A 16,457-nucleotide genomic window follows, 5' to 3' on the forward strand; every position below is an offset into this window, starting at 1 on the left:
CTTTTAAATTTGTTTTGGCAATGAGATTCTTAGCATCTGGCTATTAGAGACTAATCCTTAAATTCGTCCCCCTACTTTGCATTCCAAGACTATCAATGGACAACCTATAGTCACAAATAGTACCAAATCCTATACATACCTATGATAAAGTTAAATTTATAAATTAAGGACAGTAAGGGCTTAACAATAACTAATAATTAAAAGAGGAATTTTAACAATATATTGTGAATGTGGTCTCTTTCTTTGTTTCTCAAAATATTGTACTGTACTGATCACCATTGACTGCTGATAACTGAAACTATAGACAGCAAAATCACAGATAAAGGGTAACTACTCCCTAAAACATCCTCACATAGAATCTGTCATAACACTGCTTATTAAACAAATATATAGAAGATGTTTAATAGTTACTTTGAATCGAATTTATTGAGTGCTTAAGTAACTGTTTTCAATAATTTTTGGTTTTAGATCTGCTGACTTGGGTCCTGCTTTATTGACAAGGCCTGGACAACCAACACTTACCAGAGTGCCCCCACCTATTCTTCCAAGGCCATCACAGCAGACAGGAAGCAGCAGTGTGAACACTTTCAGACCTGCATATAGTTCATTTTCGTCTGGATATGGCACCTATGGAAATTCATTTTATGGAAGCTATAGTCCTTATAGTTATGGATATAATGGGTTGGGCTATAACCGCCTCCGTGTAGATGATCTTCCACCCAGTAGATTTGTTCAGCAAGCTGAAGAAAGCAGCAGAGGTGCATTTCAGTCCATTGAAAGTATTGTACATGCCTTTGCCTCTGTCAGTATGATGATGGATGCTACTTTTTCAGCTGTCTATAACAGTTTTAGGGCTGTATTGGATGTAGCAAATCACTTCTCCCGATTAAAAATACACTTTACAAAGGTTTTTTCAGCTTTTGCATTAGTTAGGACTATAAGATATCTTTACAGACGGTTACAGTGGATGATGGGTTTAAGAAGAGGCTCTGAGAATGAGGACCTGTGGGCAGAAAGTGAAGGAACTGTGGCTTGTCTTGGTGCGGAGGACCAAGCAGCTAACTCAGCAAAATCTTGGCCAATATTTTTGTTTTTTGCTGTTATCCTCGGAGGTCCTTATCTCATCTGGAAACTTTTATCTACCCACAGTGATGAAGTAACAGGTAAGAATAAGGGAACAGGTTCAGACAACCATATAATTTAGATTTGTTAAATTAACATTCTTTTTATTCATTTGTATTTACTTTTTGATCTAGTTATTTTCCATTAAGAACTTCAAAATTAGAAAAGGAATGTCACAAAGACGAATTTGCCGATTTAGTATTAGTTCAGTTTAACATACATTTCCTAAATACTATTTACAAGGAACTGAACTTGGTACTGTGGAGGATACAAAAGATGCATAGGGCATAATCCCTATTTTTCTAAAACTTTTTGGGAGGGAAGTGATTAAGATACATATACAGTGACTGGGGTTGTGGCTCAGTGGTAGAGCTCGCCTTGCATGTGACAGACCCTGGGTTCGATCCTCGGTACCACATAAATAAATAAAATAGAGATATTGTGTTCAAATACAACTAAAAAAAATTTTTTTAAAAAGATATATATACAGGTAATTATAATGAGACAAAGTGTAGTAGGGATTAGGACAGTTAAGGAGACACAAAGTTTCTCGAGCCTCTTTTTATATGCAGCATACTGTGTTAGGTATTTTCTGTACTATAATCTCATTATTTCACAAATCCAAAAGTAAGACTTATTCTCATTTTACAAGTGGCAAAACTGAGGTTCAGAGAAATCACCTGTCCAAGGTCACATCTTTAATAAGGCAGAACCAGAAACAAAACCCAAGCTGCTTGACTATTAAGTCCATGTTCTATGAACTGTTACAAAGTGCTAGAAAAGTGAAGCTAATATTTTTGGCCCTACTATCCAGGAAGAAATGGCATTTGCCTTAGGTTTTTGAAAGATAGATAACATTTCATCCACTAGTAAGGAAATGGGGAAAGGAGGTCAGCAGATATAGCCCAGTGAGAGACTGCATGCCTAGCTTGCATGAGGACCTGGATTCAATCCCCATTACCACACACACACAAAATAGGTGGGGTTAAAATACTATCAAGCAGATGGAACAGCTTGTAAAAGGCTGAAAATAAGAGATTTGTTATGCAGCTGTCGTATATTAGCTGTCCTATTCATCCTTGAATAGAAGGATGTTAAGAAATAAGGTTGAGAAATTATGTTGAAGCTTAATAGTGGAAGATCTTACTTCATTTGGGGTTTATTGGTAGTTTTTTGTTTCTTGTTTTATTTTGTTGGTTCAAGTCTAAACTGAGCAACTTATAGCAAGGCCCTGTCTCAAAATAAAAAATAAAAGAAGGGCTGGGGATGTGGTTTAGTGGAAGAATACTTGCCTGGCATTTTCAAGGCTCTGGATTCAATCCCAGTGCCACTAAAAAATGAAAGATGAATTTTTGAAAAATCCTGCCCTTGTGGCAATCTAATGATAGGAGACAGTAAACAAATAAAATTTAGAGTAAACTGGAAGGTAATAAGTGCTATAGGAAAAAATAATAATTATAAAGCAGGCAAGAATGTTAGGGAGTATCAGGAGGAAGAAGAGGGGTTACATTGCTACATATAGTCAGAAAAGGGCTCCCTGAAGGAGGTGAGGGAATAAGTCCTACAGCTATTAGAGAGAAAAGTGTTTGAGGCATAGTGAGCAGCAAAATTGCAAAGGGATATATGAGTCATGTACATAGAAGTGATAGAAGAAGGGGCTGGAGTTGTGGCTCAGTGGTAGAGCGCTCACCTAGTACATGTGAGGTCCTGGGTTCCATCCTCAGTACCACAGAAAAATAAATTAAAAAATAAAGATACGATATCTTTGTGTACAACTAAAAAATAAATATTTTTTAAAAAGAAATGATAGAAGAAATAGTAAGTGGATTATATTACAATGGTAAAGAAATAGGAAAGAAGAGAGGATGTTTTAGTGAGCTTTTTTGCTATTGTGACCAAGATACCTGACAAGAACAATTTTAGAGGAGGAAAAGTTTATTTGGTGCCCATGTCCATAGATGGTCAGCTCCATAGCTCTGGGCCAAAGAAGAGACAACACATCATGGCAGACGAGTGTGGTGGAGGAAAGCAGCTCAGGATATGTTACCAGGAAACAGCTTTCCTCACCAGGACAAAACATAAACTCTAAAGCCATGCCCCCAATGACCTACTTCCTTAGCCATACCCTTGCCCACCTGCAGTTACCACCCAGTTAATCCTTATCAGTGGATTAATGAATTGATTAAGTTAAGGCTGTTATAACCCAAACATTTCACCTTTTAATCCTTTTGCATTGTCTCACATATGAGCTTTTGGGAGACACCTCATACCTAAACCATAACTGAGGGTAAGATGGAAATCACCAAGAACAAAATTAGAACCATGTTTTTGCTGCATTATAAAACCAAAAGTGGAAGGAGGAAGTTTTAAGATCAGGAAGAAAGATCATGAATGATATCAAGTGCTATAATAAGAATGAGAACTGAAAAAAGATCATTAGATTTGGTAGTTGGAGGACATCAAGCTCCAGCAGGTAGTTTTGGTAGAGTGGAAAAAATGGAAACTTTTTTTAATTTTATATATATGTATAGATAGATAGGGTTTTTTCTTTAGTTGTCAGTGGACCTTTATTTTATTTATATGCAATGCTGAGAATCAAACCCAGTGCCTCAAACATGCTAGGTCCAAGATGGAAACTTTTGAAGAGCGGAAGGGGTAAATAAACTCAGCAGGCACGATGGCCCAAACCTGTAATCCCAATGGCTCAGGAGGCTGAAACAGGAGGATCGTAAATTCAAAGCCAGCCTCAGCAAAAGTGAGGCACTAAGCAACTCAGTAAGACCCTGTCTCTAAAATACAAAATAGGACTAGAGATGTGGCTCAGTGGTTGAGTGCCCCTGAGTTCAATTCCCAGTACCCAAAATAAATAAACTCAAATTTTAAAAGGAAAGATGAACAGTGAATAGAAGAGAAGAAGAATAGTTTGTCAGTGTAGTTATTTTCAGCTTTTTGTTTTGTCTTTTAAGAAGTTAGATCTGAAGTATGTTTTTAGGGTAAAAGAAGTCGTAGAGAAGGAGTGATTAGAGATCAGGAAGAGACAGAGGATGAAAAAGCCTTTTACGGGCTGGAGATGTGGCTCAAGCGGTAGCGTGCTCGCCTGGCATGCTTGCGGCCTGGGTTCGATCCTCAGCACCACATACAAACAAAGATGTTGTGTCCGCCGAAAACTGAAAAATAAATATTAAAATTCTCTCTCTCTAAAAAAAAAAAATGAGTGAGATTGTTTAAAAAAAAAAAAAAGAAAAAGCCTTTTATAGGAGGTAGAAGAGAATATGATCTAAGGAAACAGGTAAAAAGCAGGGTCAAAAGAAGGGGAAATGGGTCATGATACAAAGAGATTTTTGTAAATGAAATGGAGGAAACTTGGGTCTTATGACTTTGCCTACTTAGAAGAGGGGTCTGCAAATTATGGCCTATGGACCAAATCTTGCCTGCTCCTGTTTTTGTATAACACATAAGTTAAGAATTTTTTTATATTTTTTCAATAATTGGAAGAAATTTAAAGAAATATTTTTAAATCAGAAAAATTTCTGATTTGACAATGATTTGAAATTCAAATCTTAGCACATGTTGAGTAAAGTTTTATCGTAACAGCCATACTCATTGTATATATTGTTATGGCTGCTTTTTGTGTTATATGAGCAGAGTTGAGTAGTTTTCACAGAGACCATCTGTGATACTCTCATTGCTTCATATTCTTTTCTGTACATTACAGATCTTCCTAATTAGTTACAACTTGATAGCATGTAGAGTGCCACATACATTGTTACAACACAAAATTTTTTCACAAGTGCTTACTTGACACATGAGAAAAGTAGATTTTGAATGTCATATGTATAGTATGGATTATTTTGTTATTGAATTAGATGGTAAAGCACTACTTACTATGCAGTGACACTCTAGCTTTTTAAAATAAATATAATGTACATCATTACCAGACTGAGCACTATTCACAAAATCAATGCTCAGAAACAGTAGGAACTTTACAAATAGAAATCTGTTATCATAGCAAATTTCCTTACCCTCCCCCACAAAAAAGGAAAAGGAAAATGAGGCTGCAATTAAAATAACTTTCTGAAAAGTTCATTTGTTAGCCAATCAGGGAAAGCTGTTTACTGATGGTGATTGCAACTGCCAAGAAATATGTCCAGAAAAAGTTAACGTTAAAGACTTACTAGCTTTCAGTAGGAACAACTTCTTGAAGAGTTAATAGCATTTGGAACAGCATAGCCAACTTAAAGCAAATGAAGGACTGAGGCTATAGCTCAGTAGTAGAGTATGTGCTTAGCATGTACAAGGCCCTGGGTCTAATCCCCAGCACTTAGAAAACAAGAAAGTGCAAGTTATTTGAATATTTTTCCTAAACTTGTAATGACCGGATAGATGCTGATAGTGCCGAGTTTTTTGTTATTTTGTTTTTCTTGTTTGTTTGTTTGTTTGTTTGTTTTGAGGAATATGGATGAATTTGAAGTGACTTAGCCTCAGTGAATATTATGTGGTGTAACTACAGGCAAAAATAGTTGAATTGAAACACTAATTCAACTGAGGTGGAATCTACTAAGATGTATTGCACCTGATGGTGTGAAAATATAGGTAGAGCAGAAGGCAGATTAGTTGGACAAAATTTACAGCAGGGATGTTGCAGAAAATATTTGAACTTATCAGGTATTATTGAATAAATAGTATCAAGTTAAAATTTATTTACTTTTATGATATAACTATTATTAGTTATGTGAGTTTTTCATATGTAGAAACTGAAGATTCTGACTTTACCTACTATACAGCAGTTCAGGAGCTTAACAGGGGTTGTTTTATTTACTTTTTTTTTTTTTTTAAATATGTATGTATTTATTTATTTTTTAAGAGAGAATTTTCTTTTAATATTTATTTTTTAGTTCTCGGCGGACACAGCATCTTTGTTTGTATGTGGTGCTGAGGATCGAACCCTGGCCGCACGCATGCCAGGCGAGCGCGCTACCCCTTGAGCCACATCCACAGCCCTACTTATTTTTTAATTGAGGCCAAGGTTGAAATTTTCCTAAACAAAACCATCCTCAGTCACCATTATTAAACATAAATGGCTTTAACAATAAACTTTTGCTATTAACTTATATAATATCCTTAATGAATTAAACATAAACCATAAAATAGAATAGTACCTGTGTGTAAAAACTTACACTGGAGTAAAGTTATTTTGACAGTGCTCACATTATTTGAATTACAAATAATGTCACTGCTTTATACATCTCCCAGACTGTCAGAAATTAAAATAAGAAGTGATATCTCAAGTCCCACACAAATTTGCAGCAGATAGATTTTCCAAACTCAAACTACAATGCCAGAAGTAACTTTTAGACTTCTAATGCAAAGAAAAATTCCATATTTAGGAATCCATTTAACTGTGTAATTGAGGAGCTTGCACTTAGTCTTTATTCAAAAGTGATTAATCTGCAATGTAATGACTTGGTAAAAGGCAAAATCAAGGGAAGAATTTGACAGAATTATATTCTAGACTATTAATCTCCCAAGTAATGCATATGTTTAATTAACACCACATGCTCATGAATGAATTGGTATCAGGATTTGGCAGTACCTATTGTGTGAAAAGACACTGACAAAGATGAAATACCTAAAATATCATTTAATTTAGCATTAACAAATGAGTATTGCAGTCTAGTCCAAATGAAGCAAAATACTACCCTCACCCCAAAATATTCCATCTGTCTTAGTAGTAGAATTATATTACCCCCTTCCAAAAAGAAAGAAAACTCATTATTACAATTTTGGATTTCATCATAACATTCTATATTTTGCTTTTGGCCTGCAAAATCTAAAATACTTAAAGCAAGGGGGCTAGAATTTTTAGCTCAACAAAAAGGATAAAGTTCATAAGAAATAGCCTAGTGAATACACTGTTTACTTAACATAGCATTCACTATAAAATTTATTTGGGAATGAAAGACTTTTTTCTTGGTAAATGAATTTATGCAATTTATATTTATGCAATTATAAGCCATAGACAGTAAAAGATCTATATTTTCCTTTTGCATGTTTTACTAACTTAAATTCTTAATTTGGCTTATAGACAACATCAACTGGGCAAATGGTGAGGATGACCATGTAGTTGCTAGAGCAGAATATGATTTTGCTGCTGTATCTGAAGAAGAAATTTCTTTCCGTGCTGGTGATATGCTAAACTTAGCTCTCAAAGGTAACAAATCATGAATGAATTGGAATCACATCTGAATTTTTAGTATTTATAAATATAGTATTAGAAACAGCAACAAAGGATCTTGTTCATGTTAGTTAATTTTGAGGTAGCTACTGGAATTTCTCTTTTGTATTATTTTTTCACCTTCCAAATCTGAAGAAGTCAGGAGAAATGCCCCACCACTCTGTTCCAATAATATTTCATTGACATGTTTTTTTGTAAACTCAAAACACTTGAATTACAAATTCTTTTAATCCCCACACAACAGTATGAATTAAGGACTAAATGTAGCAAATCCAGTAAGCCAAAGGAATTATTTAATATCTTTTAAGGGTCTCTGTCCTTTGGCTTTCATTATTTGAATAGTGTTTAATTCAGAAACTCCATCATGAGTTGGGCATGGTGGTGCGTGCCTACAATCTCAGCCACTCGAGAGGCTAAGCCAAAGGATCACAAATTCAAGGCCAACCAGCACAACTTATCAAGACCCTGTCTCAAAACTTTTTAATAAAAAGAGCGGGGTTCTAGTTTAGTGGTAGAGTGCTTGCATAGAATGTATAAGACATTGGGATCAATCCCCAGTACCACAAAAAAAGGAAAAAGAAACTCTATCATGAGTATCCTAAGAATTATCATTATAAAGTATTTGAGAACCTTAGCAAGAAATTCATACATATCTCAGATTTATTTTTGGACCAGGTCACTAATAGTTTTTAATGACTTCAGACAAAATGATCTTTTCATTCACTTTTCTTCAGGAAGAACAACCAGGATTTTCGTGAATTTATTTCTTAAAAATGTGTGTGTTTGGGGCTGGGGTTGTGGCTCAGCAGTAGAGCGCTCGCCTAGCACATATGAGGCACTGTGTTTGATCCTCAGTACCACATAGAAATTAATAAATAAAGGTATTGGGTACAACTACAACTAAAAAATTTAAAAAAAAAAAATGTGTTTGTGGGGACTTCACGATTATTACAGAAAGTCACCTTTTATTATCCTAACCCTATTTTACAAGTGAGGAAACATAGAATGAGTTAATTGTCCAGTACAGAAAGCTAAAATTTGGTAGAGCTGGACTATGAGTCTGAGTTTGTCGGACTTCAGAGCCTATGCTTTTAACCACTCTGGCTAACTTTTCCATGGGAGTATATATTAAGGGAAACTTTCTTTGCTGCTTACTAGTTTTAGTCACTCTTTACATAGGAAAAAAAAAATACCTTCAATGTTCAAATTTTTCCCATCTTTAAAATTAATTTTCACTATCTTCAGGATTAGTTATCACAATCACATGGAATGAGTTTATATTTGAGCCAAAAGTTACATAAGGAAAACTGACTGCATAAAATTGTATGTGTCTTTAAAAACCAGTGTTGTTGGCATGTCCCTGAATTACTAGCTACTCAGGAGACTGAAGCAGGAGGGTCACTTGGTCACTTGAGACTAGAAGTTTAGGACCAGCCTGGCCAACATAGTGCAATCCTATCTCTTTAAAAGAGAGAAAGTATACATTTACTTTCTAATCTTGCCCCTAACTTACCCAAATGAGTAAAAGTATTAGATATTCCTTAGATTCAAATTTAATAAAAAAGACACTGATGTTTTTAGATTTTTGAGAGAACTGAATCTGCTTACACTATAAGTGGACCTGCTGAGGTTAACTTTTACTGTTTTATTCTTCAAGTCAAAAAGAAATAGTAGAAAATAAAAAAATACAAAATATAGGAATGGACTTAAAGTGAGGCATAGTGATGTGTGCCTGTAGGCCCAGTCGGAAACCTAAGGCAAGAGGATTGCTTGAGCCTGAAGTTTGAGGCCAGCCTAGGTAACATAGTGAGACCCTGTCTTGGGGAAGAAAAAAAAAAATCCTGAACTGTTAAGCCTACTCAGCATTTGATTTTGAATATACATGCATGTACTATTTGTTCAGATGTTATTTATAAAATTGCAATATAGATTTTACTTAACATTTACCATTAATATTGTTGGATATCCAAAGTATAATTACAAAATTGTCTTTTTTCCATCAGAACAACAACCCAAAGTGCGTGGTTGGCTTCTGGCTAGTCTTGATGGTCAAACAACAGGACTTATACCTGCGAATTATGTCAAAATTCTTGGTAAAAGAAGAGGTAGAAAAACGGTGGAATCAAGTAAAATTTCTAAGCAGCAACAATCTTTTACCAACCCAACACTAATTAAAGGAGCCACGGCTGCCAATTCTTTGGATGAACAGGAAGCTGCCTTTGAATCTGTTTTTGTTGAAACTAATAAGGTTCCGAGTGCACCTGATTCCTCAGGGAAAAGTGGAGATAAACAAGATCTTTGATATCTTTCATATTTGAGTGCAGTTGAACAATACTTTGGAATTCTTTTTAAAATTATTTCTTTAAAAAATTAATCTTCAATTGAAGGAAAATATTTGTTATTATCTATTCCAGGTGTTTTGCTGCTAGAAATTATTAAAGTTCTAAATGGGAATTATTAAAGTTCTATGTATTTTACACTAGTTGGTCGAGTGACCTGGTTATACTTTACAATTTATTGGACCATGAGGTGGGCTTTTAAGATTATGGAAAGCTGTCATTTTCATCATATTTAAATCCTAAATTTATTTGAAAAATAAGACTGATGAATTGTAGAACGCATGGTTTACAACATAAGGAATCATTAGTGCTTCTAAAAGTTCTAGATTAATTGAAATCTTTAGAAATTGGGTGATAACAAATATGAAAACAGGCAAAAAGGCTAATGGTTTATACTCTTAAGTAAACTGAATAATAAAAATTTTCTGATCTGTGTTTTATCCAGTGTTAGGTTTACTTTATGTAGTAGTATGTTTTTACCCACAGTTGACGTTATCTTTTCTTGTATTTATAAAAATTCAACTTGAAAAGGTCATTAGAAGCTTAATGAAGGAAATGGTTCTAGAATGATAGAGTATAATTCTTTATCCTTTGCAATACAACTAGTTTTCATTCTGGACAAATCAGAAGATATGAAAGATTTACATTTTTCTCCAACAAAGACTCAAGTCTTTTGAGTTTGTACTTAATAATATGATCAGTTCTAATAGTAATGATTTTTAATCTTTTCATATAGTCTCTGCTTCTACCTAGGGCAGAAATTTCATATTCTGGATGTTCATTAACACTGAAAATGTGTCATATTCACTATGCATTTCTTTTAGATTTAGTTTTTACTCCTGAAACTATAAATAAAATATTCATTTGCCATTTAGAATGTAATAGTACTATTTGTTTGTTTTATGCTTAATAATGATCTTAAACAAGTTTTAGTACACTGAATATTTCCCCATAAAATTGGAAAATTCATACACTTGCTGTGATCATACTACAGATTAATACTATCAGGAATATAGGTATGCAAGAATACATTTATAAATATTGTCAAAAATTTTTATAAAAATTGTGATTTAGTATTTTTATCTTTCTTATAGATTTGTGTTTTTCAAACAAGTAACTCAAGAATAGTTCAGATTAAACTATATCTATATACCCAGAATACAACTTTGCTAACAGCTTCTTAGGAAGCCCTTTTTTGAAATGACAATATGGTAACAAACATATTATTTAAAATGGAAATCTTTACCCTGTACAGAAAAAAAATAAGTACATGTAGTAAAATTTATTATCTTATACCTATTTTTCTAATATATACATATTAGCCCTCAAATTAAAAAGGTAAAAGTTTCTCATTGTTTTTCATTTGTTTTACAATTAAAGATTCTTCTTTGAATTGTTAAAGACTAATTTATGGAAATTTTGTTCTTGAAGCACATTTTTAATAAAACAAATTATTAACATTTGGTCTTGAGATATCTAAATTGAATGCTAGAAATAAATAAATGTTTTGTCAGCATTACTTAGGTTAGAAAAGTTGAGGAATTAAGATAATATTTGTGACAGCTGTTAAAGATGTATAAGGAAAGGAGTATAGTACAAAATGAAGGAAAACAATTTCACCTTTCTTTGGTTAAGTACACTATACAGCAGGTGATATCTAACTTCTAACTTTGTTTAACAGTTCTCTTTCTATTAAAACTCTAGAAGAGTGCTACTTTATAGAAACCAAATTTTAAGTTAAATAAATCATAAGTCATAGTAAGGAAACAATTTTCTAATTTATCTGATGACATTTTATTTATTCGAGAAAGAAAAAAGTAACAAGGACTATAAATTCCTTGTCATTTAGGTATTTGATTTAGTCTGTCAGTGTAGCAATTAAACATTAACTTGAAGAGAGCTATCCTTATTTGGTGCTTTCTTTAATGGAAAAAAGAGCAAATTGCAGTTAAATCTTTATTTTATAGACTGTGAACTTTTACTAGAGAAATAAAAATATATTAAGCTTGATTGACTTTTTTTTATTGGTTCAAAACATTACAAAGCTCTTGACATATCATATTTCATACATTAGATTCAAGTGGGTTATGAACTCCCATTTTTACCCCAAATACAGATTGCAGAATCACATCGGTTACACATCCACATTTTTACATAATGCCATATTAGTAACTGTTGTATTCTGCTACCTTTCCTATCCTCTACTATCCCCCCTCCCCTCCCCTCCCATCTTCTCTCTCTCTACCCCATCTGCTGTAATTTAATTCTCTCCCTTGTTTTTTTTTTCCCCCTTTCCCCTCACAACCTCTTATATGTAATTTTGTATAACAATGAGGGTCTCCTTCCATTTCCATGCAATTTCCCTTTTCTCTCCCACCTCATGTCTCTGTTTAATGTTAATCTTGATTGATTTTTTAAAAGATAAACTCTAGCTGGGCACGGTGGCCCAAGCCTGTAATCCCAGCAGCTCAGGAGGCTGAAGCAGGAGGATTGTGAGTTCAAAGCCAGCCTCAGCAATGGCAAGGCACTAAGCAACTCAGTGAGACCCTGTCTTTAAATAAAATACAAAATAGGGCTGGGGATGTGGCTCAGTGGTGAAGTACCTCTGAGTTCAATCTCCGGTACTCAAAAAAAAAAAAAAAAAAAAGATAGGCTCTTAACTCTTGAAGTTTGGAAGGTCTCCATTTTTCTTCATATCATTGTGTATATTACCTACTTACTGCCCACCAGCGTAACTATTCTATTTCTTTGTGATGTAAAGAAAAATGCTAGATTTATATTTATATAAAAATTACCTAGGGGCTAGGATTGGCTCAGCGGTAAAGCACTCGCCTAGTGCAGGCGGGACCCGGGTTCCATCCTCAGCACCACATAAAAATAAAGGCATCTAAAAAAATAAATAAATATTTTTAAAAATTACCTACAGGAAACTTAAATAAGACCTTGAATTTAGATTTTGGGAAACCTAGATTCTAGTTTGGGCAGCACTAATTCCAAAGTTTAATTATTTATTTTGCAGTTTCTTCATTGATAATATTGAGGATAGGTGCTACACCTGCTTCATGAGAGTTTTGTTTTCTTGGTTTTTGGTTGGGGTAGGGGGTGTGAGGGATTGAATGAACCCAGGAGTACTTAACCACTGAGCCACCCTTTTTTTTTTTTATTTTGAAACAGAGTCTGCTTAAATTGATGAGGCTAGCCTTGAACTTTGGATCCTCCTACCTCAGTCTCCCAAGTCACTGGTATTATAGGAATGTGCCACCACTCCCAGCTACATGAGAGCATTATTTAAAAAATAAATAAATATAAATATATATATTCACACACACATACATAGCACAATCAGAAGTGAAATGTTATGGTAATTACATGTTTTGTAAGTTTTAATGTATTTTTAAACTTCTTTAATCCTATGAAAGTGTCAGAGTATTTCAGATGCATACATATTTAACTAAAATTACATCTAATTAAAAACTAAAAGTAGATAATAACTTTGCCAAAAATGTAATTTTAAATTATTTTTTTAATACCAAATATCATATTATGTAATTTTTAACTTTTTCTTATCAGAGAAGATTAACTGTTTTAAGATCAAGGAACTCATGAATCCTGTGGGGTATGAACTGTGTTATGCCCTATAATAATGTTTGATCTAACTTAAGTCTTAAAATTGAGTTTCTGCTTGGGTAAAATAAGTGTTTTTGAAGGACCTCAGGTGCTCAGAATTGAGTCATTTTTTATCATACTCTTCATTAGCTTTTCTGTACTAGATATGTTGTTTTATTTTACCTTAACAGTTTTTATCCTCCGCCTACAATTCTATGCTCTCATTCCATACTATATTTAGCATTTTTCTTCCAAAACATCTTCAATATTTTGGATGTATTTTCTTGAAAAGCTACATAATAATCCTTATGTTTTTAAATTTTATGTAAATGAAACTATGGTATAAATTTGATTCTATAACTCATAAAATAGTAGATTTTCAAAACCTATTCATGTTACTTATATTTAACATGCTTCTAACTAGTGTACATTATTGTATTGTGTTTACATGTTATACCTCAAGTACTTAAGTTGTACCTATCTGTTCGCACATCTGCAGACTTATACATGTGTTCCTATGAGCCTGCCCTGTAGTTTCTTCGGTATATATATGGTATATATTTGAGTATATGAATATTTAATTTCACTAAGTACTTCTGGATTATCCTTGGGAATGGGTGTACCAGTTTTCCTTCTACCAGCAAGACATAAGGCTTTATTTTCTCTACATCTTCAGCAGCACTTGATACTTTGATTTTTCGCTAATCTGATGTGTATGAATAGTACTTTTTCTTAATATGCATAATCTGATTACTCAGGGTAAATTATGCTTTTTAATCATTCTGAGTTTCCATTCTGTGCATTGCCTATACTTAGAATTTGTCCACTTTCTATTAGGTTTTTCTCTTTCTTGCTGACTACAATATAAAAAATTATATATCCTCAATATTATTCCCTGTCAGATTGAGATGATGGAAATAACTTTTTCTTTTGTTAATTCTCATCTTTAGTATCTTTCATGAAACAGAAATCCCCACCATCACCAATTTTTTGTGTTTTCTAGATCTTGTTTTTCTGTCTGTTTATAGTTTACCTTGTACCTTTAGGTCTTTAATTAGAATTATTTTTCCCTATAGTATGAGATGCAAATTCAGTTTTTTTCTACATCTGTTCATTAGGGGGAAAGGTATTAACAAAACCCCTTCTCTCTCCCTCTCTCTGAAAAAATTGTCTTGAGTTTATATTTTCATACCACTGTTTCCTTGGAAATCTACTGGGTTAAAATAAACGTGGAATATTAGCAGTTTACCAGCAACATTTTAGCTCTAAAAAGAAAAGGAGGGGCTGGGGTTGTGGCTCAGTGGTCGACCACTTGCCTCACACGTGTGAGGCATTGGGTTCGATCCTCAGCACCACATAAAAATTAATAAAGATATTGTGTCCATCTACAACTAAAAAGTAAGTTATAACTCTGCTAACTGAGCTTATTCCTTATAGCAGAGACTTGGAACATATCTGCAAGGATTTTTACAAGGCAGTGTTTCCTGATGCATGGGAGGCTTATTCCCATGTAGTAAGATACTCTTCTCTACATGCTTTTGTTTAGTGTGCTATATCCTTCCAGCTTTAAGTATCCTTGGTAAAAATTATATTGTTTTGGGTCTTTCAGCATGTGAGTGTCTTCTGAGTATGCTGAACAGAATTGCAGTCAGTTTTCCCAAAAACAAAACTTCTACTGGTATATGTCAGTTCCTTTCCCAGGCCAACATTGTCTTAATATTAACTTTGTAAGATTTCTTCCTATCAAATGGGTGAATAACTTTTGTCTTATTCTGTTAAAAATAGATACTTATATTCCATATAAATTTTAGTATCATTTTATTAAGTTACCTAAAATAAACTGCTGAAGTTTTTATTAGAGTTGGGTTGAATTCATATAATATAGACAGAATTGGCATATTTACAAGATAAAATCATCCCATTCATGAATGTAAATCTCTCAATTTATTCATAGTATCCCATTTTATTTATTTGGCTAATAATTGTTATCACCATCAAAATAATATCCTATTATTCTAGTGCAGAGAAATAGATTATACATAATATACTGATCTCATGTTTACAGTTTTGATGAATACTGAGTTTCTAATATTGATTTTCTTGAGTTGTCTTTCTATATGCAAATAATGATAGTTTTTCTCATCCTCTTTGGTTCTCATTCTTTTCATTCCCTTTTATTGATATGCCTCAATTGTCGTCTGTATTTCGCAGCTGTGGTAGCAGGCATTTTTTTCATATTTCTGCTTCAGAGTCTAAAGTTGCTCTATTAAATGTGATAGTTGCTATGAGTTTTATGCTAGTTGGATTTTATTAGAAATTCCTTTTGATTGCTACTTTAAATCATTTGTCTAGATCATCTGTTTTTTCACCTTTAGTAATAGTAATTAATGATGAAAGAAATTTATGTTCTGACATTGAGTCATTCTTGCATTCTTTATACAATTTCTTCAGTGAAATAATTTGATTTATTAAAAAGTACACATAAATGAGTAGCATGGAGAAACCTGGCTGTATTAAGGAAAGACAGTATTGCCACTATTTGATGAAGTATCCTTAAAGAAGTTAACCTGAATAGAGGAACTGGGTCATAGTCTGGCTTCATTTTCTCAAGAAACTTATTAATGCCTTTTCTGTGGAAGTCACTGGGAAAGGCCCTCAGCAAACCTTGGGAAACATAGGGTTATCCATGATTAGTGTATTTTGAAAGATACACTAGCTGCTGAAACTGGATATCTGCCTATAACAAAGTTAGGGAGTGCAGGCCACTTAGGGTTTTCCACTTTTAAGCTCTCTGCAGCTCTCAGGAGTAAATCAAAGCAGAACACTTGTGGGTTCTCAAACACTCTAAGGAGCAATGTTTGAAGGAAAAAAGGACTTCATTAGCACAAGGTTCAGAAAACCAAATATTGATAAAAATTTAGGCCAGGCTCACCTAAGCATCATCAGATTAAAATATGTGACAACAGAAGGTAGCATGTTGAAGATAGCTTTCAGTATGTTTTGTATCATTTGTACACTTAAGAACTGGTTGCTCTTTGATGCACAACTGTTATGCTGGGTTCTCACTTCATTTTCTTGAGGTCCTCTGATCTTTCTTGTTTTCATACCCACATTTACCTCTTTGATTTAGTTGGAGACAGTACATTTTCTAAAAG

The 16,457-nt window shown here is 33.6% G+C and overlaps 1 protein-coding gene across 1 annotated transcript in view; it reads left to right on the forward strand.

Moving 5' to 3' along the window:
- The window catches only part of Pex13 (peroxisomal biogenesis factor 13), a 34,073-nt gene extending 22,367 nt beyond the window's left edge, over window positions 1-11,706 (forward strand). Inside the window, exons 2-4 of the mRNA XM_027934420.2 lie at window positions 469-1,163; window positions 7,208-7,333; window positions 9,361-11,706. Of these exons, the coding sequence (XP_027790221.1) occupies window positions 469-1,163; window positions 7,208-7,333; window positions 9,361-9,659 (1,120 nt within the window). The 3' untranslated portion in view covers window positions 9,660-11,706. The remainder of the gene's footprint in view (window positions 1-468; window positions 1,164-7,207; window positions 7,334-9,360) is intronic.
- The last annotated feature ends 4,751 nt before the right edge of the window (window positions 11,707-16,457 follow it).

The sequence above is a fragment of the Marmota flaviventris genome, chromosome 14 (genome assembly GCF_047511675.1).
Source record: "Marmota flaviventris isolate mMarFla1 chromosome 14, mMarFla1.hap1, whole genome shotgun sequence".
Lineage (NCBI taxonomy): Eukaryota > Metazoa > Chordata > Mammalia > Rodentia > Sciuridae > Marmota > Marmota flaviventris.